A 21,490-nucleotide genomic window follows, 5' to 3' on the forward strand; every position below is an offset into this window, starting at 1 on the left:
GATTATAGCATTTCCTGAATTATGAAATTATGGAATTACAGAGGAGTGGGTGAGAGCTGGACAAGTTGTCAGAAAGTAGGGTTGGAGGTGATAGTGAAGAGCAGTTAAAAAGCAGTCTCAGCACATCACAGCTCCATGCCTACTATCCACAGAGGCTAGTTTAGCACCTGGAGAGCTTCAAGTGAGCCATGGTATTCCTGCAGATTGGGAACTCTTGGTGGCTCTAGAGTAAAACCTTTTCCTGCCTCTTCTAGATTCTGTTGGTTGATGGCAATCCTTGTCATTTTTTTGGCTTGTAGATACACCAATCCAATCTCTGCCTCTGTCTTCCTGTGGCCTTTTCACCTGTGTGTGTCTCTATTCTTATAAGGGCAATCATTTGGATTTAGAGTCTACCCTATTTCAACATGGCCTTATCTTAACTTGATTACATTTGCACAACCCTATTTCCAAATAGGGTTACGTTTACAGGTTCCAGGTAGACATGAATTTTGGGATACACTATTCACCCCAGTACAGTTTCCTAAATACAGATACTCTTGCAAGCATAGTTGACAAGACACAAATTTTAAAAAATGTTCAATATTATATTGCTCACAAACACTAAAATGTTTTTAATTTTCTTATTTTATTTTATAGTTAAAAACTAGATTTTTGAATCTTAGTAAAAGTATTTAAAGGAATTATGTGTTTTTTAGTTGAAATGCTATTTGGTTTTTTTTTTTTTTCTGCATCAGATTAAGTAACCACATTTAAAATTTTATTTTTATTTTATTTTTTTATTTTTTTCTGAAGTGAGAAGCAGGGAGGTAGAGAGACAGACTCCCGCATGCGCCCGACTGGGATCCACCTGGCATGCCCACCAGGGGGCAATGCTCTGCCCATCTGGGGCGTTGCTCTGTTGCAACCAGAGCCATGCTAGCGCCTGAGGCAGAAGCCACAGAGCCATCCTCAGCGCCCGGGCCAGCTTTGCTCCAATGAAGCCTTGGCTGCAGGAAGGAAAGAGAGAGAGAGGAAGGAGAGGGAGAAGGGTGGAGAAGCAGATGGGTGCTTCTCCTGTGTGCCCTGACTGGCAATTGAACCCAGGACTTCCACACACTGAGTTGACACTCTACCACTGAGCCAAAGGGCCTGGGCACCACATCTTTTAAAATTACAATTATTTTAAATCTGTTATAATGTGAATGTTAGTGTGGTGATTTGGAAAAGAATTAATAATTTTCATTGATATGTGACTATGTTTGGGTATAAGGAAGTATTACATTTTTACATGACTTTATTGAATTCAAACAAGTTTTGCTTAAAAAAAGGTAGCACTGACTGCGATTAAATGAAGATCATATGTTAGTGTATCTAAGAACAAGTGTAAGAAACAGGAGAAAAATGCATCTGGTGAAGGACTTGGATATTATCTTGTATAGGAGCATTTGAAACTGGTGGTAATGTCTTCAACTCTTTGAAGAATGGCTCTGTAGCAAAGAGTTTAGATTCCAGAGGGAAGAACTAGAACCAGTAAACTAAATCAGTACAATATAAGACAAAACTTTCCCATTGAACAGTATACTGTGTACCAAAATGGAGGTGGCGGTGGTGTAAGGGAGTAAAGAGCAGTTTCTTGGGAGTTCTCAGGCAGGTGTTATATTATTACCTGCCAGGGACATTTTAATAGACATCTTGCCTTGATCAAGAAATTCAAATGGAAAGTTCTTAGTTTCAATATCTGTTGAAAGTTCTTCTAAAATTTCTTTTTCTAGATATGTCATGAAAATCAGTATTACTTATGTGACAAGTTACTTCTGTAAGTTCATATGCTTTTTAACAGCTACCAACCTAAAGCTTTGCTCTGTGACTTCTGTGCTAAGGTGTGCTTAGGGGAAAAGCTGGGGGGCATTAATTGAAGAGAAGGAGAAGTATCAATTAGTGAGAAAGGTGGGGAATTAAAATTTCTATTTATTGAATGAGTGCATATATATTATCTAATCTCACTGAACATGCTAAGTTCTTTATTGCTTGGCACTTATGTGTAGCTGTAGTTCATAGAATGATGAATTCTTAAAATAATTGGTATTTTCTTATGTATTTTTGATGGAATACAGGACTGTTCTGATGGATACATGTCCAAAATTCATTTTCAAGTTAAAAATGGGACAGTGGCGTCACATCCAAGGACACCTTCCCAAGCACAGACCTGTCTTCCTGTGGAGGTGAGTGACTTAACATGTCCTGTTCTCTTTTTTCAGTCTTTGTGAAGTTTAAAATTTAAACCTATTAAGTATATATTTTAAAAAATTAACTGCCATTGGATCTGAAGCCGGTGGTTGATAAACAAGTGAACGACATTTGTCAGGAAGTATTTTCTTCTATAATTTTAAATTTTAATTTAATTTAATTTTTTTTTAATTTATTGGGGTGACATGGGTTAATAAAATTATGTAGATTTCAGGTGTGTACTTCTGTAACACATCCTCCGTGTATTGTACTGTGTGTTCACTGCCCCAGGTCAAGTCTCCCTCCATCGCCGTTTCCCCCGTAGACCCTCTTCTACACCCCTTCACCCACTTAATCTCTAAGTTTTGGTAATCAGTATACTTTTGTCTTTGAGGGTTTTGTGGGGTTTTTTCCTTAATCCTTTTACCTTTCTTTTTTTTTTTTTTTTTACCAGTCTCCCCCTGCCAACAGCTGTCAGCCTGTTTGTTCTCTTTCTCTATGAGTCTGTTTCTATTTTATTTATTAGTTTATTTTGTTCCTTAGATTCCACATATTAATTAGTGAAATCTTATAGTATTTGTCTTTATCTGACTGGCTTATTTCACTTAGCATAATACTCTCCAGGTCCATCTATGCTATTGGATAATGTTGAATATTCTATAATATTGAAAGCAGGAGTTGTGGTGATGTTGAGATCCACTCAGTCTATGCATATTGTAGTGAGCCTTTACCCTTTGGCTTCCATACATGCATTCCTCCCATTGCCTATTGATGTTTCTTCTGTGAAATCCCTTAGGATAACAATACGGACCTATCCCTCTGCTACTTAACAACTGGCTGGGAACTTCCTTGCTTAGTTTGCCTTTAACTCTCTTTCCTATGCTCTTTTAAATATACTAGATCTAGGTCTCATTCTGTACTTGACTTGAAAAATCTTGCTAACTTAAAATTTAATATGATGATAATGCCTTAGTGGTTTTCTGGGTTATTTCTAATTTAATTTTTATCAAAATATAAGTAGCCTTATTGTACTTGTTATTTTAATAACAACTACAATATATCTTCACTGTTAAACAATAGAGAAATATATAAAAAGAGTAAAAAATTTTCATTACATACTTCAACTGGAGGTAACTACTATTAAAATTTAATAAATACCCTTCTACATGTTTCTGTCATGTACACACATACATCCCTGTGTTTTTCAATGAACATGTATGTATATCATGTATATCATGGACATCTTCCCATATCAGTAAATGTAGAATTCCATTATTCTGTTTTAATGGTTCCATTACATTCCATCCTATGGATGCACCATAATTGTGTGGACCCCATACTGAAGTAAAATACTTGAATTCTAAAAAAAAGAATTTTGGGGGCTGTAATTGCTGCAACCCAAAGGAAGAAATCTCTTAGAATTGCTCAGAATTCTGAATACCTTGGTAAAATGGGTGAGTAGACTTTAATTTATTTTTAACTTTTTGCAAAGAAAGAACTTTTCCTCAAGAGGTATTAAATCAGACATGCTTGGCAGTTGGCACTGGCCTATCTATGACACTGGCCTAGAAGTGACTGTGCCAATAGAATTTGGCTTTGCAAGTTATTCCTGAGGGTATTGTGCTTGGTAATACATTAAGTGCACCCAGTGGTTGCTCAAATCTTGATTATTGCTCCATGGTTTGAATATCCAACATCAAATCAGAAGCCAAGCAAGTTAGGAAGCTTTTCAGTTTATTATATATTGACTTAAAAATGCACATGGAAACAATGATTTAAAAGATGAATTACTAGCTTTTGCCTAAAAAGCTGGCAGAGATTAGAAAAGCTCTAAAAAGTGGTGTTGACAGTGAGAGGGAACTGACACTTTCTGGTTGATTTTTTTTTTTTTTTTTTTTTTGTATTTTTCGAAAGCTGGAAACGGGGAGAGACAGTCAGACAGACTCCCGCATGCAACCGATCGGGATCCACCCAGCAAGCCCACCAGGGGGCGACGCTCTTCCCACCAGGGGGTGATGCTCTGCCCCTCCGGGGCGTCCCTCTGTTGCGACCAGAGCCACTCTAGCACTTGGGGCATAGGCCAAGGAGCCATCCCCAGCGCCCTGGCCATCTTTGCTCCAATGGAGCCTCAGCTGCGGGAGGGAAGAGAGAGACAGAGAGGAAGGAGAGGTGGAAGGGTGGAGAAGCAGATGGGCGCTTCTCCTGTGTGCCCTGGCGGGGAATCGAACCCTGGACTTCTGCACGCCAGACTGATGCTCTACCACTGAGCCAAACGGCCAGGGCCATCTGGTTGATGTTTTAACTTCATAAACTTTAAAGATGTGCATATACTATTGACTATGAACCATCTATTCCAAATCTAGGAATTTAGCTTCATAAAATACAAATTTTTCCAACATTTTTTTTATTTTCAACACTTTCCAACAAATTTCAAACATGAAACAATTGAATTTTGCAGCGAACATTCATGTACTTATCATCTAAACTCTACCATTACCATTTTGCTCTGCTTGCTTTATTATATATTAATCCCTCTATTCATTTATCACTATACCTTTTCTGATGTAAAACTTTTACAACAATTGCAGGCAAATACTTATAAAATAATCAGAAATGTACACAAAGATATACTTGCAAGTAAATTCATTTCACCAGTATTTATAATAGGATAAAATGGAAATATAACTGAAATGTACAACAGTAATGGATTAATTATGGCCCATCTCTATGATGAAGTTCTTTTTTCAGAAGGTCTGGAGGGACCTGACAATACACAGTTCTAACAGGTTGTCGGGAGTTGCTGCTGCTGCTGCTGGTCCAGGGACCTCATTGTGAGAACCTCTGTACTACTCTGGATTGTGAGATGCTGCACAACTGAAGTGGTTAGTTAATATGACATACAATAGAAGTATTATTGCAACATCTTGATGGAATGAAAGATGTGTTAGGTTGTGCTTGAGATGGAGATTTCTGTTCAAGTGATGCGCTCTTGTGAGAAAGGAAGTGATGGAAGCAACACAGAACAAGGGATAGAAGCGAAGGAAGAGTGACCTCAGCTAGGGACTAACTTTATTCTCATCCTCTGGGATGCTTTGATGCACAAAATACACCCAGAAGTTGTCCCACATTGTGCCCTGGAGGCCAGCCTTTTGTTCTCTATGACAATCATTAACTTGTCAGTCAGCCATTGGCTGAAATGTAGGGGGACATTGCTTTCCAAGTAAAGTTGTTCTAGTTTTACTGAAAATTCTTCAGAGAAGATGGCTGCTGTGAGTTACCAGTCAACAGTCACAGCACCTGGATGGAGAGAGGTGTACCATCTTTAGGGAGACCTGGCTGTGGCACCAGTGGTATTTACTACTGAAGAGTAACCTGAAACCAGCAAAATTGAATCTACAGAGAAAGACAGGATACTATATATACAGTATACTGTATAAGGTCTGCATTTAGATGAAAAGAGAGAGGCTTGACGTGACAGCAATTTGAGAAACAAGTAGTGATTTTTGGCTGACTACAACCTCAATAAGTAAAAAGAATGCCGTGGATGCTAGGAAAATTAACTGGAACCCAAGCTACATTAAATAAAGCATAAATGGTTTCCAAATTTGGTCTGGGGCCCCTGATTGGTTGTCCCAGAGATACTTCCAGGTGGGACAACCTGGAATTTTTTTTATAATAATTTTTATAATAATATGTTATTTACATTTTTTTACTCTCATTCTAAGTTTTCTAGAGGCTTTTTACCTGTTATATTTTAATAAAGTGAATGCAGAAAAATTACAAGAACCCAGGTGTCTTCCATTAAACTGGACATTAAAAAGATTTGGAAAAATATAAAAGAATGTGACTTTTCTTATAATTTGTGCTATTTTGTAAAATATATTTATTTATAGAAATGTTATGTTGACGCATTTTTAAATAAATATTTTAAAATTTAAAATTTTAATTTCTATTACAGTGAATATCAATAGATATTAACTGTCTAAAACAAAAGCTCATTGGAATCCTCAGTGAATTTTAAAAGTGTAAAGGGGTCCTGAGACCAAGAAGTTTTAAGAACCACTTATCTAGATCAACTAAATATAACATTATTACATGTGAAGAGCATTGATTTATAATAAATGATACATAAATACTAGCTTAAAAAAATAAATTATAAATTAAATTTATCCATACAGAGAAGTATGCCAAGGGTCATGGATGGATGGCTTGGAAGTATATTATTATGAGGAATATTTGAGGGCTCTAGGTATGTTAAACTAGAACTGAAGATCTAGGAAGGTTAGTTGTCTTCACATATATTTAGAAGGGTTTCCTGTGGAAGAGAGAAGAGACTTAATTTTTTTCTGAGACTGAAACTAATTTGTTATCTGGAAATTATTTTATTTTACTTAATTGTATTTTTTTATTTTGAGAGAGACAAGAGTGTTAGAGAGAAGGACAGATAAGGACAGACAGACAGGAAGGGAGAGAGATGAGAAGCATTATTTCTTTGTTGTGGCAGCTTAGTTGTTGATTGATTCCTTTCTCATATGCGCCTTGACTGGAGGGCTCCAGCAGAGTGAGTGACCCCTTGCTCAAGCCAGCGACCTTGGGCAAAAGCCAGTGACCATGGGGTCATGTTTATGACCTGCGCTCAAGCTGGTGAGCCCACACTGAAGCCGGATGAGCTCTCAATCAAGTCAGCGACCTTGGGCTTTCGAACCTGGGTCCTCTGTGTCCCAGTCCAACACTATCCATTGTGACACCACCTGGTCTGGCTCTGGAAATTATTTTAGGCAAATCTCTTTAATGTTTAGAGTTACCTACAAAGAAATTGGTCTAGTTATAAAGTTGTGAGCTCCTTCCACTTTCATGGAGATGTTTAGCCACAGAGTAGATAAACTTTCTAGAATAGTGAGTCACCAACTGAAATACTCAAATGCTTAAAGGACAAGGCAGATGATGGGTGAATGAAGCAGGTTAGTAGGAATCTCGGGGAGTTGTAGAGAACTGGAGAGGGCATGACTCAGCCACAGGGCTCTAAGCATGCAGCTCCAGGTGGATTTTCAAGAAAGGCAGTGATCTGGATTTTTGCATGTTGGCTTAATTAAAAAAAAATTCTGTCCAGGTCCAATAAACCACCTATGGGCTTTAAATGGTCCTTAGGTCCCAGCTTTTAACCTTGCTTTTTAATATAGAAAGGAATCCTGAAGTCTGCACTAGAGAACCTCCGAAATCTTGTTAGAATTTAAAGCTTGATAGTTCTATATCTGTTCCATATCTGTACATCACATTTCTATTTTTTTAAAAATTTATTTAGAAAAATAAATTTAACAGAATGACATTGATTAATAGGAGTACATAGGTTTCAGGTAAACATTTCTATAGCATTTGAACTGTTGATTATGTTGTATACCCATCACCCAAAGTCAAATCATTTTCTGTCACCTTATATTTGTCCCTCTTTACACCCTCCCCCACACCCCACCCTGACACCTCCCTCCCTAAAACCTCTGTCCCCGCAGTAACCACTTCACTTTTATCTGTGTCCATGAGTCTCAGTTTTATATCCCTCCTATGTGTGAAATCCTACAGTGATTAGCTTTCCTGATTTACTCATTTTGCTCAGTAAAATGTTCTCAAGGTCCATCACATTTTTTATTTAAAGGAATTTAAAGGAATGCCTCTGTTTCAAAAACAGATTTTACTTTGGTGATGTACAGTGTGGGAAATCAACTTACTTTTTTGTTTTAACTTTATCCAGCAGTCTTGATTTTAGAAAGATATTGGGATTTATGATTTTTATGTCTGCAAGGTAATCTCCAGCAGTATATAGAAAATCACAGAATTTTAAAAGTCAGAGTGAAATATAATGGAATATATAAGTGAAGTAATTTGTGAAAAATGTAATCTATACCTTCTTTGAATTTTTTTTTTAAGTGAGAGGAGGGAGATAGTGAGGCAGATTCCTATATGTGCCCTGACCAGGATCCACCTGCCAACCCCCATCTGGGGCTGATGCTTTAGCATCTGAGCTATTTTTAGTGCCTGAGGTCCATGCTTGGACCAATCAAGCTTTCCTCAGCACTCAGCCTATGCTCAAACACATTGAGCCACTGGCTGCGGGAAGGGAAGAGAGAGAGAAAGGGGAGAGGGAGAGGGAGGGAGCAGATGGTCACTTCTCTTGTATGCCCTGACTGGGAATTGAACCAGGGATGTCTGCATGCTGGGCCATTGCTCTGTCCAGTGAGCAAACTGGCCTGGGCCCAGGGCCTGAATTTTTAAAATATAATTTTAAATGATACTTGAAAAGAATGAGATAATATTTAGATACCTAAATATATGGGGGTATCTTTTAGTGCTGGTTTTGGAGAACAGTTCTTATAGATTAACCATATTAGATAAGGCATTTATTATTGAAAGCAGTTAATATGATTTGCTTGTGACATTTCTGATTTTGTGAAATAGCAAGCAGAAATATGGCAATTTTTGAATAATGTATTTTTTTTACAGTAATCAAAAGAAATCCATAGCCTCACTTAAAAATGTTCTAAGTATAAATTAACATTTTTTAACAGGAGCTAACATAATTAACACTGGTTCCTGGGATATCTTATTATATGGAATTCTTATTTTCATAAATTGATGTTGGTGCTAACATGTCACTTTACCAACTTATGATTTTTTAAAATTGTCCTAGCAAAATTAAGATATAATTATCTAACAGTATTGAAAAACATGTTTTAATAATTGGTTTGCTATAATGAATATGAGTTTGTTATCTTTATTAAAGTCTTATTTATATAAATAAAATAATAACTTGAGAATTGGAGTGGGAACACAAGCTTTCTATGCCAATTAGACAATTTTTGATGAAAATTAGTCATTTAAAACTCATGTTTTGGCCTGACCTGTGGTGGCGCAGTGGATAAAGCATCGACCTGGAAATGCTGAGGTTGCCTGTTCAAAACCCTGGGCTTGCCTGGTCAAGGCATATATAGGAGTTTATGCTTCCAGCTCCTCCTCCCTTCTCTCTCTCTCTGTCTCTCTCTCTCTTCTCTCTAAAAAATGAATAAATTAAAAAAAAACATGTATATTATAGCAAAGTAATTAGAAAGTAAAAATCTTTTGTGAGATTTGAAAATGAGTCACTGGCTAATAAAGACTACAATGAATAGATCTGGCGAGGTAGATAAATGGCTAGAGTGTTGTCCTGAAATGCCAAGTTTGTGGGTTTGATCTTTGGTCAGGGCACATATAAGAATCAACCGATGAATGCATAAATAGTGGAACAACAAATCAATGTTTCTCTCTCTCTCTCTCAAGTCAATAAATAAAATATTTAAAAAAAGACTACAGTGACTAGAGTGGAGAAACAAAGTGTAAGTTTTCTATCATGTTTAGCATTAAACCACCCTCAATTAAAAGAAACAGTGAGATGAATATACAGCATAAATATTGATTGCTAAGAATCAGAGGTAGAGGAGATTCCAAGATGGCAACAGAGTAAGCAGACAATCCAACTGCCACCTCCAAGGACCAAATTGGATTACTACTTAATTTAAGAACAATCATCTTGAAAAACCAATTTTGGACTGAACAAAGAAGAATCTATAATATGGATCACAGAAGAAGCCACAACGAGACTGGTAGGAAGGATGGAGATGCAGAAAAGGCTTCCCTAAGCAGAGACTGAGGGTCTGGAAGGACTCTCACTGTGGGGAGGGTTGCCTTGAGAGATGTGGGCCCTAAGCTCCAGGCCCTGAGCCTCGAAGAGGCACCCACACAACATCTGGAGGTGAAAAGAGCTGAGTTTCTATCTGTAGAAAGAGACTGAGCTCTTGGAGATGCAGGCTCTGTCTTAAAAGGACAGCACAGAAAATCTCATGCATAGCCACTTACCCAGAGCTCTAGTAGAGGGAGAGCTGAGAAGACTAGAGTGCATGAGGAGAGTGTAAACTTGGAGGCCCAGGGAGAGATTCTGTGGGGGACAGCCACCGGAAACCTAATGCTGAGTCATTCTCCAATATTGCAGTCGCTATTTTTCCTGGATGGAGCAGTCCCCTTTGAGAGTCATCAGCCTGGGGAAAAGCAACTACTCCACCCTCTGGAGTCTCTCCTGCCCCAGTCATGGAGACTGGTTCATTCTGGGAAGCCAGGAAGCAGGGGCACAGTTTTCTGGTGTAGAGCTTCCCCCCATTATCTCCTGAGTCTAAAACTGGTGATTTCGCCTCATCAGAGACTCAGTAGAAACTCTCTGGTCTGCGGCCAGACCACACCTCTGGGTCTCAGAGGCTTCACCCACTGGACCCCTGGGGCTACACCCTACTGAGGTCTTTGAAAAAAATCTGTACAGACTGACACCTGGGGCCGAAGGGTGGAACCAGACCCACCATCTTTCCTAATCCCTGAATTGTCACAGGCTCGAGTCTCTACCAGAGGTGTTTTCATTGGCAGAGCCCAACAAGCAGTCAGCAGACAGAGGCTGGAGGAGGCAGGACTCAGGGAACCTTGGCCTTTTAAGTGGACCTTCCCACAGGCTCAGTGTAGGTAAAAGCCAGCCTAGGTGTGCAGCTTGGTATTTCCATGAGCACCTGTGCTCAGCAGAGGCAGTCACAAACTTTGGATTGCTTATAGCTCCAAGAAGGTTGCTAAGGGCCAATCATGGGCAGTGTCTCCCACTGGACTGCACCAGGATCCTGCTAGGGATCTGGCACATCCAGTGACCAGCTGCAGAGAGATCAGTTCAGGACCTAACAACCATTGCTAGAGTGGTATCCTAAGGAAGGGCTCCTCACACCAGGCCCAGCTAAAGCGAGTTCCACTCTCTGTGATCAGCACTGGCACAGTGGTTCATCTGCATTGGATGCAGGGAGTTTCACAGTCAGCTGGCCTGGGTACTGGATATCTTACCTTGCTGAGCTAAATTCTACAGGGAGAAGGGAGAGAGGTTTGGAGCATGGACATTTAAGTGTGGGACCCTGTGAGCCTATTGTTGGATCTGGTTGAGGGGCTTAGCCACTTTCTGGGAGGGCACATTTAACCCCAGGAAAGGACTCTCTCAATTGTCAGCCTTCCTGAGACCAGGGTCTCACCAGTTGTAAGAACTTCTGCAGAGGGGACTGTCAGCCCCACTTGATCTGAACCTGCTGCTCACTTTGTTGGGGAGAAATAAAATTTAAGTATCTAGCAGTGGCTCAGGGATAAGTATGTGGAGAAGGTCCCACATTCTTCATACTGAGCTCCTGTCCAAGAGACCCCTGAAGTAGGGGAGGTCCCGCTAACATTGTATTCTCAACCTCAGCTACCTTAACTCACCAAGCTTGCAATCTGTAGAGGGGTTGGTTGGGTGAGGCTACTCTGAGCCCACAATACAGTCTTTCTACAGAAGACTTTGTGGGAAGAACTAGCAGCTACAAGAGGAGATCAGCAGCTGAAAAGTTGAAGCAAATGTTATGGAGCTTGAGGCTTTTATGGAGCTGCTGTCACCTCTAAGCAGGAAGAAACTGATCCTATACACAGGTTGACCCCTCCCATACCATCCAGGCACAGAAAACACAGACACAAACAGTAGCTGGAGACAGGTAGCTCACAGCTGGTTACAAACAGCTGACGCCCACCCAAAATGTCCTAGAACCAACACAACTAGTAGTGGGTAGCAGATAGCACCAACCCTAGACTCAGCTAGCTACACGAGCAGCACGCTCAAAGGAGGAGTCTAGCAGACACTAGACACTGTGGAAAATAAATATGCCCAATAGGACAGACTTTGCACAGTGTGTAATACACATGATCAAGGTTGACCCTTAGAACCAGCCAGCTGGAAGGAATAACTGCATCCATGAAAGGACAAACTGCATTCAATACTCACATACAACAGGAGGGAAAATAGTATTCTCAAGAAGCATTATTAGAATAAGGAAAACAGGTGACTAGGTGGTCAGTACCACTGAGCCCATCTTCCTTGTAAAGATACCACAAAAATTTCAAAGTCAGATAGCACTATCTAATACACAGACAAAACAGAGAGACAAAGAAATGTGACCCATATGAATTAACAAGAGAAATCCCCAGTAAAAGAATTAAATGAGCCTGACTAGGTGGAGGCACAGTGTATAGAGTGTTGGACTAGGATGCAGTGGAGCCAGGTGCAAAAACCCAAGGTTTCTGGGTTGAGTGTGGGCTCATTTGGTTTGAGCACGTCTCACTAGCTTGAGCCCAAGGTTGCTGCCTTGAGCAAGGGATCACTCACTCTGCTGTAGCCCCTTAGTCAAGGCACATATGAGAAAGCAATCAATGAACAACTAAGGTGCCACAATAAAGGATTGATGCTTCTCATCTCTCTTCCTTCCTGTCTGTCTGTCCCCATCTGTTCCTCTCTGTCTTTCTGTGTCTCTGTCACACACACACACATACACACACAAACACACACACATACACACACACATACACACACACATACACACACACACACACACACAAGCTAAATGAAATGGAAGTAACCAAACTACCAGATGCAGAGTTTAAAATAATGATTTTTAGGTTGCTCAAAGATCTTAAAGTAACAATGGATGGTCATAATGAGCACCTATGTAAAGAGATAACAAGAATCAAAAAGGACATTGAAATAAAAAAAATGTACCAGTAAGCAATGATAAGTACAATATTGGAAATGAAGATTCACCAGAATGAATCAGTAGCAAGCTGGATGAAGCAGAGGATTGAGTCAGCAATTTAGAAGACAAGATAAATATAAGCATAGAAGCAGAGCAGGAAAATGAAAGGAGGCACAAAGAGACTGAGAGAACTCTAAGAGACTTCTGTGACAACATGAAAAGAACATCTGCATCATAGAGGTTATTGAAGGAGAGGAGAATAAATAAGGGATGGAGAACATGTTTGAAGAAATTATAGCTGAAAATTTTTCTAAATTGATGGAGGAAAAAGTCACACAAGTTCTATAAGCACAGAGAGCCCTAATAAAGAGGAACCCAAGGAAGCCTACACCAAGACACATCATAAAGTGCCATAGTTAAGAGAAAATAAAAGAAGACTAAAAGCTGTAAGAGAAAAGCAGTTAATTACCTACAGAGGAGCCCCCATAAAGATGACACCTGACTTCTCAACAGAAACATTTGAAGCCAGAAGGGATTGGCAAGAAATATTCAAAGTGATACAAAAGAAGAACCTACAACCCAGACTACTTTATCTAGCAAGGCTATCATTTGAAATTGAAGGAGAAATATAATATAAAACTTTCCAGACAAAAAAACCCCAAAACATAAACAACTCAAGGAATTCATTGCAACCAAACCAGTACTGCAAGAAATGTTAAGGGACCTGCTGTAAAAAGAGCAAAGGAAAAAAAGAAATTGAGAAGAGGATTGCAGATTTAAAGAATAAAATAGAAATTAATAAGTGTATATCAATAATAACCTTAAATATAAATGGTTTAAATGCTCCAATCAAAAGATATAAGGTGCATGGATATAAGAAAAGTAGACCCGAACATATGCTGTCTACAAGACACCCACCTCAAAACAAAAGATACACATAGACCGAAAGTAAAGGGATAGAAAAAAGGATTTTATGGAAATGGAAATAGAAAAAAAGCTGGGGTAGCAATACTTATATCTGAGAAGATAGCCTTCAAAACAAAGCCTAAGTAAGAGATAAAAAAACTCACTACATAATGATAAAGGGAGCAGTCAATCAGGAGGATATAACCATTGTAAATATTTATGTGCCTAATATAGGAGTACATAAATACATAAAGCAGCTTTTGATGGTCAGAAAGGGTGAGATCGACAGCACTACTATAAGAGTAGGGGGTTTTCATACTCCACTAAAATCAATGGATAGATTCTCCAGACAGAAAATTAACAAAGAAACAGCAGCTTTAAATGACACACTAGATCTACTAGATTTAATTGATATCTTTAGAACCTTTCAGCCCAAAGCAGCAGCATAAACATTGTTTTCAAGTACTCATGGTACACTCTCTAGGATAGACCACATGTTAGGACACAAAACAAGTTTCAATAAAATTAAGAAGATTGAAATCATATCAAGTATCTTCTCATCACAATGGCATAAAAGTAGAAATCAACTACAGTAGAAAAATTGAAAAACATTTGAACACTTGGAGGCTAAATAGCATGTTATTAAATAACAAATAGGTTAACAATGAGATTAAGGAAGAAATAAAAAATTTTCTTGAAACAAATGAAAATGAACATACAACAACTCAAAATCTATGGAACACAGCAAAAGCAGTCTTGAGAGGGAAGCTTATAGCACTACAGGCATACATTAAGAAGCAAGAAAAAGCTCAAATAAGCAACTTAACCCTGCATCTAAAAGAAATAGAATAACAAGAACAAATAAAGCCCAAAGGAAGTAGAAGGAAGGAAATAATAAAAGATCAGGAAAGAAATAAATGACGTAGAGGCTAAAAAAACTATACAGAAGATCAATGAAACCAAGAGCTGGTTCTTTGAAAAGGTAAACAAGATTGATGAACCAGACTCATTAAGAAAAAAAGAGAGAGGACTCAAATAAATAAAATTAGAAATGAATGTGGAGAAGTAACAACAACACCACAGAAATACAAAGGATTATAAGAAAATACTATGAAAATCTGTATGCCAAGAAAACTGGACAACTTAGGTGAAATGGATAATTTCCTAGAAACATACAATCTTCCAAAACTCAGTCTGGAAGAGTCAGAAACTCTAAACAGACCACTTAGAATAAATTGAAACAGTTATTAAAAAACTCCCAGTGAACAAAAGTCCTGTACCAGATGGCTTCAGAGGCAAATTTTACCTAATATTCAAAGAAACTAACACCTATCCTACTCAAGCTATTTCAAAAAATTCAAGAGGAGGGAAAACTTCCAAGCTCCTTTTATGAGGCAAGCATAATCCTCATTCCAAAACTAGGTGAAGACATTACAAAGAAAGAAAACTATAGGCCAATATCCCTGTTGAACTTAGATACTAAAATTCTCAACAAAATATTAGGAAACTGGTCCAGCAGGAGATCAAAAAAGATCATACAGTAGGATCAAGTGAAACTCATTTTGGAGAGGCAAGGCTGGTACAATATTTGCAAATCAATGGGATTCATTGCATAAACAAAAGGAAGGATAAAAATCACAAGTATATAGATGCAGAAAAAGTATTTTTTTTTGTTATTTAACTACCTATTTGGTATCAACTTTATTGAGATATAATTTATATACCCTACAATTCACCCATTTAAATTCTGCACCCATCACCACAGTCAATTTTAGAACAGTTTTGTCACCCTAAAAAGAAGACCTATAATGCTTTGCCATCACCTGCAAGTCCCCCCAGCCCTAGGAAATCACTAATCTGCTTTCTGTCTATACAAACTTGCCTAGACCGGACATTTTAAATAAATGGAATCATATAATCTTGGCCCTTTGGGACTGGCATCTCACAGTGAGCATAATGTTTTCAAGGTTATTCCATGTTGCAGCATGGATTTATAATTCATTTTTTTACTAAATGAGAGAATAGCATGAATGCATTTTTTATTATTAATTTTAATGGGGTGACTGATAAATCAGGGTACATATGTTCAGAAAAATCATCTCCAGGTTATTTTGACATTTGATTATGTTGCATTCCCATCACCCAAAGTCAAATTGTCTTCCATCACCTTCTATCTGGTTTTCTTTGTGCCCCTCACCTCCACCCCCACCCCCGTAACCACCACCCTCTTGTCCATGTCTCTGAGTCTCATTTTTATATCCCACCTATATATGGATTCATATAGTTCTCAGTTTTTTCTGATTTACTTGTTTCACTCAGTATAATGTTATCAAGGTCCATCCATGTTATTGTAAATGATCCAATGTCATCATTTCTTATGGCTGAGTAGTATTCCATAGTACGTATGTACCAAGCTTTTTAATCCACTCATCCACTGACGGACACTTGGGCTGTTTCCAGATCTTCACTAATGTGAACAATGCTGCCATAAACATGGGGTGCATTTCTCCTATTGAAACAATGCTATGGTGTTCTTGGGGTATATTTCTAAAAGTGGGATAGCTGGGTCAAAAGGCAGTTCAATTTTCAATTTTTTGAGGAATCTCTATACTGTTTTCCACAGTGGCTGCACCAGTCTGCATTCCCACCAGCAGCGCAGGCCGGTTCCCTTTTCTCCACATCCTCGCCAGCACTTATTTTATATTGTTTTGTTGATGAGCGCAATTCTGACCAGGGTGAGGTGATCTCTAATTGTGGTTTTAATTTGCATTTCTCTAATGATTAGTGATGTTGAGCATTTTTTCATATGCCTATTGGCCATCTGTATGTCCTCTTTGGAGAAGTGTCTATTCATTTCTTTGGCCCATTTTTTGATTGGATTGTTTGTCTTTCTGGTGTTGACTTTTACAAGTTCTTTATAAATTTTGGTTATTAACCCCTTATCAGATATACTGTGAAATATGTTCTCCCATTGTGTAGTTTCTCTTTTTATTCTATTCTTATTGTCTTTGGCTGTGCAAAAACTTTTTAGTTTGATAAAGTCCCATTTGTTTATCCTGTCTTTTATTTCACTTGCCCATGGAGATAAATCAGCAAATATATCGCTGCGAGAGATGTCAGAGAGCTTACTGCCTATGTTTTCTACCATAAGATGCTTATGGTTTCATGGCTTACATTTAAGTCTTTTATCCATTTTGAGTTTGATTTTTGTGAATGGTGTAAGTTGGTGCTCTAGTTTCATTTTTTTGCAGGTAGATGTTCAAGTTTCCCAACACCATTTATTAAAGAGGCTGTCTTTACTCCATTGTATGCCCTTACCTCCTTTGTCAAATATCAGTTGTCCATAGAGCTGTGGGTTTATTTCTGGGTTCTACATTCTGTTCCATTGATCTATATGCCTGTTCTTATGCTAGTACCAGGCTGTTTTGAGTACAATGGTCTTATAATATAACTTGATATTCAGAAGTGTGATACCTCCCACTTTTTCTTCCTTTTCAAGATTGCTGAGGCTATTCGTGTTCTTTTTTGGTTCCATATAAATTTTTGGAATATGTGATCTATATCTTTACAGTATGTCGCCTGACCTGTAGTGGCGCAGTGGATAAAGTGTTGACCTTTATCCACTGCGCCACCGGAAATGCTGAGGTCGCCAGTTCGAAACCCTGGGCTTGCCTGGTCAAGGCACATATGGGAGTTGATGCTTCTAGCTCCTCCCTCTTCTCTCTCTCTGTCTCTCCTCTTTCTCTCTCCCTCTCTCCCTCTCCTCTCTAAAAAAAATTAATAAAAAAAATAAAGTATGTCATTGGTATTTTAATTGATATTGCATTGAATTTATAAATTTCTTGGGTAATGTAGACATTTTAATGATGTTTATTCTTCCTAACTATGAGCACAGTATATGCTTCCCCTTGTTTGTATCTGCCTTGATTTCTTTTATTAATGTTTTATAATTTTCTGAGTACAAGTCTTTAGTGTGCTTGGTTCAATGTACTCCTAGGTACTTTATTTTTTTGGTTGTAATAGTGAAGGGGATTGTTTCCTTAATATCTCTTTCTGACTGTTCATTGTTGGTGTATAAAAATGCCTCTGATTTCTGAGTATTAATTTTATATCCTGCCATATTGCTGAATTCATTTATGAGGTCCAGTAGTTTTTTGACTGAGACTTTAGGGTTTTCTATATACAATATCATATCATCTGCAAATAATGATAGCTTTACTTCTTCTTTTCCAACTTGAATGCCTTTTATTTCTTCTTCTTGTCTGATTGCTGTGGCTAGGACTTCCAGGACTATGTTGAATAAGAGTGGTGAAAGGGGGCACCCCTGCCTTGTTCCTGATCTTAAGGGGATTGCTTTTAAGTTTTGCCCATTGAGTATGATGTTGGCTGTGGGTTTGTCAAAGATGGCTTTTATCATGTTGAGGTATGTTCCCTGTATTCCCACTTTGTTGAGAGTTTTGATTATGAATGGGTGCTGGATTTTATGAAATGCTTTTTCTGCATCTATTGAAATTATCATGTGGTTTTTGTCTTTCCTTTTGTTTATGTGATAAATCACATTCATTTATTTGCGAATATTGTACCAGCCTTGCCTCCCCAGAATAAATCCCACTTGATCATGGTGTATAATTTGTTGAGGATTTTAGCATCTATATTCATTAGGGATATTGGCCTATAACTTTTTTTCTTTGTGTTGTCTTTGCCTGGTTTTGGAATCAGAATTATGCTCGCCTCATAAAAGGAGTTGGATGTCTTCCTTCCTCTTGAATTTTTTTAAATAGCTTGAGAAGGATAGGAGTTAGTTCTTCTTTGAATATTTTGTAGAATTCACTTGTGAAGCCAACTGGTCCAGGACTTTTCTTTGTTGGAAGTTTTTTGATAACTGTTTTGATCTCATTTTGTGTAATCGGTCTGTTTAGGTTTTCTGAATTTTCCAGATTGATTTTTGGAAGATTGTATGTTTCAAGGAATTGTCCATTTCATCTAGGTTGTCTAGTTTTTTGGCATACAGTTCTTCATAGTATTTTCTTACAATAATTTTTATTTTTGTTGTGTCAGTTGTTATTTCTCCACTCTCATTTCCAAATTTATTTATTTGAGTCCTCTCTCTTTTTTCTTGGTGAGTCTGGTTAAAGGTTCATCAATATTGTTTACCTTTTCAAAGAACCAGCTCCTGGTTTCATTGATCTTCTGTATTGTTTCTTTAGCTTCTATGTTATTTATTTTTGCTCTGATCTTTATTATTTCCTTTCTTCTACTACATTTGGGCTTTACTTGATGTTCTTTTTCTAGTTTTAGATGCAGAGTCAAGTTGTTTATTTTAGCTTTTTCTAACTTCTTAAAGTGTGCCTGTAGTGCTATGAACTTCCTCTCAGTACTGCTTTTGGTGTGTCCCATAAATTTTGAGTTGTTGTATGCTCATTATCATTCATTTCTAGGAATTTTTTAATTTCTTCTTTGATCTCATTCTTAATCCATTCGTTATTTAACAGCCTGCTATTTATTTTCCATGTTTTTGAGAATTTTTGAGCTTTTCTGTTGTGGTTGATTTTTAGTTTCATGCCATTGTGATCAAAGAAAGTGCATGATATTATTTCAATCTTCTTAAATTTGTTGAGACCACTTTTGTGCCCTAACATGTGGTTTATCCTAGAGAATGTACCATGAGCACTTGAAAAGAATGTATATTCTACTGCATTATTGTGAAAAGTTCTGAAGATATCTATTAAATCAAGTTGATCTAGTGTGTCCTTCAAGTCTGCTGTTTCGTGGTAATTTTCTTTCTTAAAGATCTATCTAGTGATGTTAGTGGGGTATTGAAATCCCCTGCTATTATATAGTATTGCTGTTGATCTCGCCCTTTATATTCATCAAAGTCTGCTTTTTATATTTAGGTGCTCCTATATTAGGTGCATAAATATTTATAATAGTTATATCTTCCTGTTGGATTGCTCCCTTTATCATTATGTAGTAGCCTTCTTTATCTCTTACTATATTCTTTGTTTTAAAGTCCATTTTGTCTGATATAAGTATTGCTACCCCAGCTTTTTTTTAAATTTCCATTTGCATGAAATGTTTTTTTCCATCTTTTACCTTCAGTTTATGTGCATCTTTTGTTTTAAGGTGTATCTGTTATGGACAGCATATGTATGGGTCCTGTTTTCTTATTCATGCAGCTACCCTTTGTTTTTTGATTGAATCATTTAATCCATTTACATTTAAGGTTATTGTTGAGATGTAGTTGTTTATTGCCATTTTATTCTTTAAAGCTCTATTCCTCTTTTGCTCTATTCTTTTCCCACTTTCATCTGTTTAGAACAGGCCCCTTAACATTTCCTGCATCATTGGTTTGGTTGTAATGAATTCTTTGAGTTTTTCATTATTTCTGGGAAGTTTTTTATTTCTCCTTCAATTTTAAATGATAGCCTTGCTGGATAAAGTAGTCTTGGTTGTAGGCTCTTGTTCTGCATTACTTTGCATATTTCTTGCCATTCCCTTCTGGCCTCAAGTGTTTCTGTTGAGATGTCTGATGTCATCCTTATCGGGGTTCCTTTGTAGGTGATAGCTTTTTTTTCCCTAGCTTTTAATATTTTCTCTTTATCACTTAGCTTTGGTATTTTAATTATGATGTGTCTTGGTGTAGGTTTCTTTTGGTTCTCTTTAATGGAGTTTTCTGTGCTTCTTGAACTTGTGAGAGTTTCTCCTGCATTAATTTAGGGAAGTTTTCAGCTATGATATGATTGAACAAAGTCTCTATCCCTTTTTCTTTCTCTTCTTCTTCTGGAACCCCTATGATGCGGATGTTATTTCTCTTTGTCTTGTCACAGAACTCTCTAAGAGTTTCCTCAGACTTTTTGAATCTCTTTTCTGTTTTCTTTTCTGCTTTCATGCCTTCATTCCAGTTGTCCTCCAACTCGCTGATTCGATCCTCAGCTCTAACCATCCTGTTTTTAATTCCTTCCATTGTGGTCTTTATTTCTGATATTGTATTTGTCATCTCTGACTGATGCTTTTTTAATATTTCAATATCCCTTTTTATATTTGCTCTTTCTTTATTTAGGTGTTCATAATGACCATCCATTGTTGTTCTGAGATCCCTAAGCATCCTTACAATCATTATTTTGAACTCCGCATCTGGAAGTTTGGTTATTTCCATATCATTCAGTTTATTTCCTGGATGTTTCTCTTGTGGTTTCATTTGAATTGCACTTCTCTGTTTTCTCATTACATCTGTGTGTTTGGGTGTTTTGTTTGTAGAGCTGGTTCAGTCTAGGCTTGGTGTTGTCTGCCTCCAGTTTTCAATTCTGTTATTTCTAGGTCTTCTGGATTGGCATCAGCTATTATTTGTAATCCACTTTTGGATTTGGGCCCCTTTGAAGTCTTGATTTCTTTGTTTTTTTAACTGCTGATTGTCTAGTTTGCTGATCTCAATAAAGGGCTTATTTGAAACTGTATCTAGGGATGTGGTTGGTATAACCTGAGACTCTAAAGTCTTCTTCTGCCAGTTAATCTCTCTAGGGACGGATTGCTTTCTCAGCTTAAGTAGGGGAAGGTGTATCTCAGATCTCCATGGAGACCTGAGTTACTGCCCCTCCTTCCCACTTCTTGTTTTCAACTGTGTCTTGTTGCACTGATTCGAGCTGGAGAGATGTCTGGATATCTGTGACCTGGAAGTACTTTGTATTTTGTTTTGTGGAAGGATCAGCCCCTCCCCCAGCTATGGCCACCTCCAGTACTGAATAAGTCAGCTTTTCACATTGTACCCTGCATTCCTCTGC

At 37.8% G+C, this 21,490-nt stretch overlaps 1 protein-coding gene across 4 annotated transcripts in view; it reads left to right on the forward strand.

The window, feature by feature from the left end:
- Window positions 1-21,490, forward strand: part of ATG10 (autophagy related 10) — a 446,721-nt gene that overhangs the window by 149,742 nt on the left and 275,489 nt on the right. For all 4 annotated transcript variants that reach the window (XM_066273721.1, XM_066273720.1, XM_066273719.1 and 1 more), the window contains one exon: window positions 2,097-2,204. In XM_066273721.1, coding sequence (XP_066129818.1) covers window positions 2,097-2,204 — 108 coding nt within the window. The remainder of the gene's footprint in view (window positions 1-2,096; window positions 2,205-21,490) is intronic.

Source organism: Saccopteryx bilineata, chromosome 4, assembly GCF_036850765.1.
Source record: "Saccopteryx bilineata isolate mSacBil1 chromosome 4, mSacBil1_pri_phased_curated, whole genome shotgun sequence".
In the NCBI taxonomy this organism is placed as follows: domain Eukaryota; kingdom Metazoa; phylum Chordata; class Mammalia; order Chiroptera; family Emballonuridae; genus Saccopteryx; species Saccopteryx bilineata.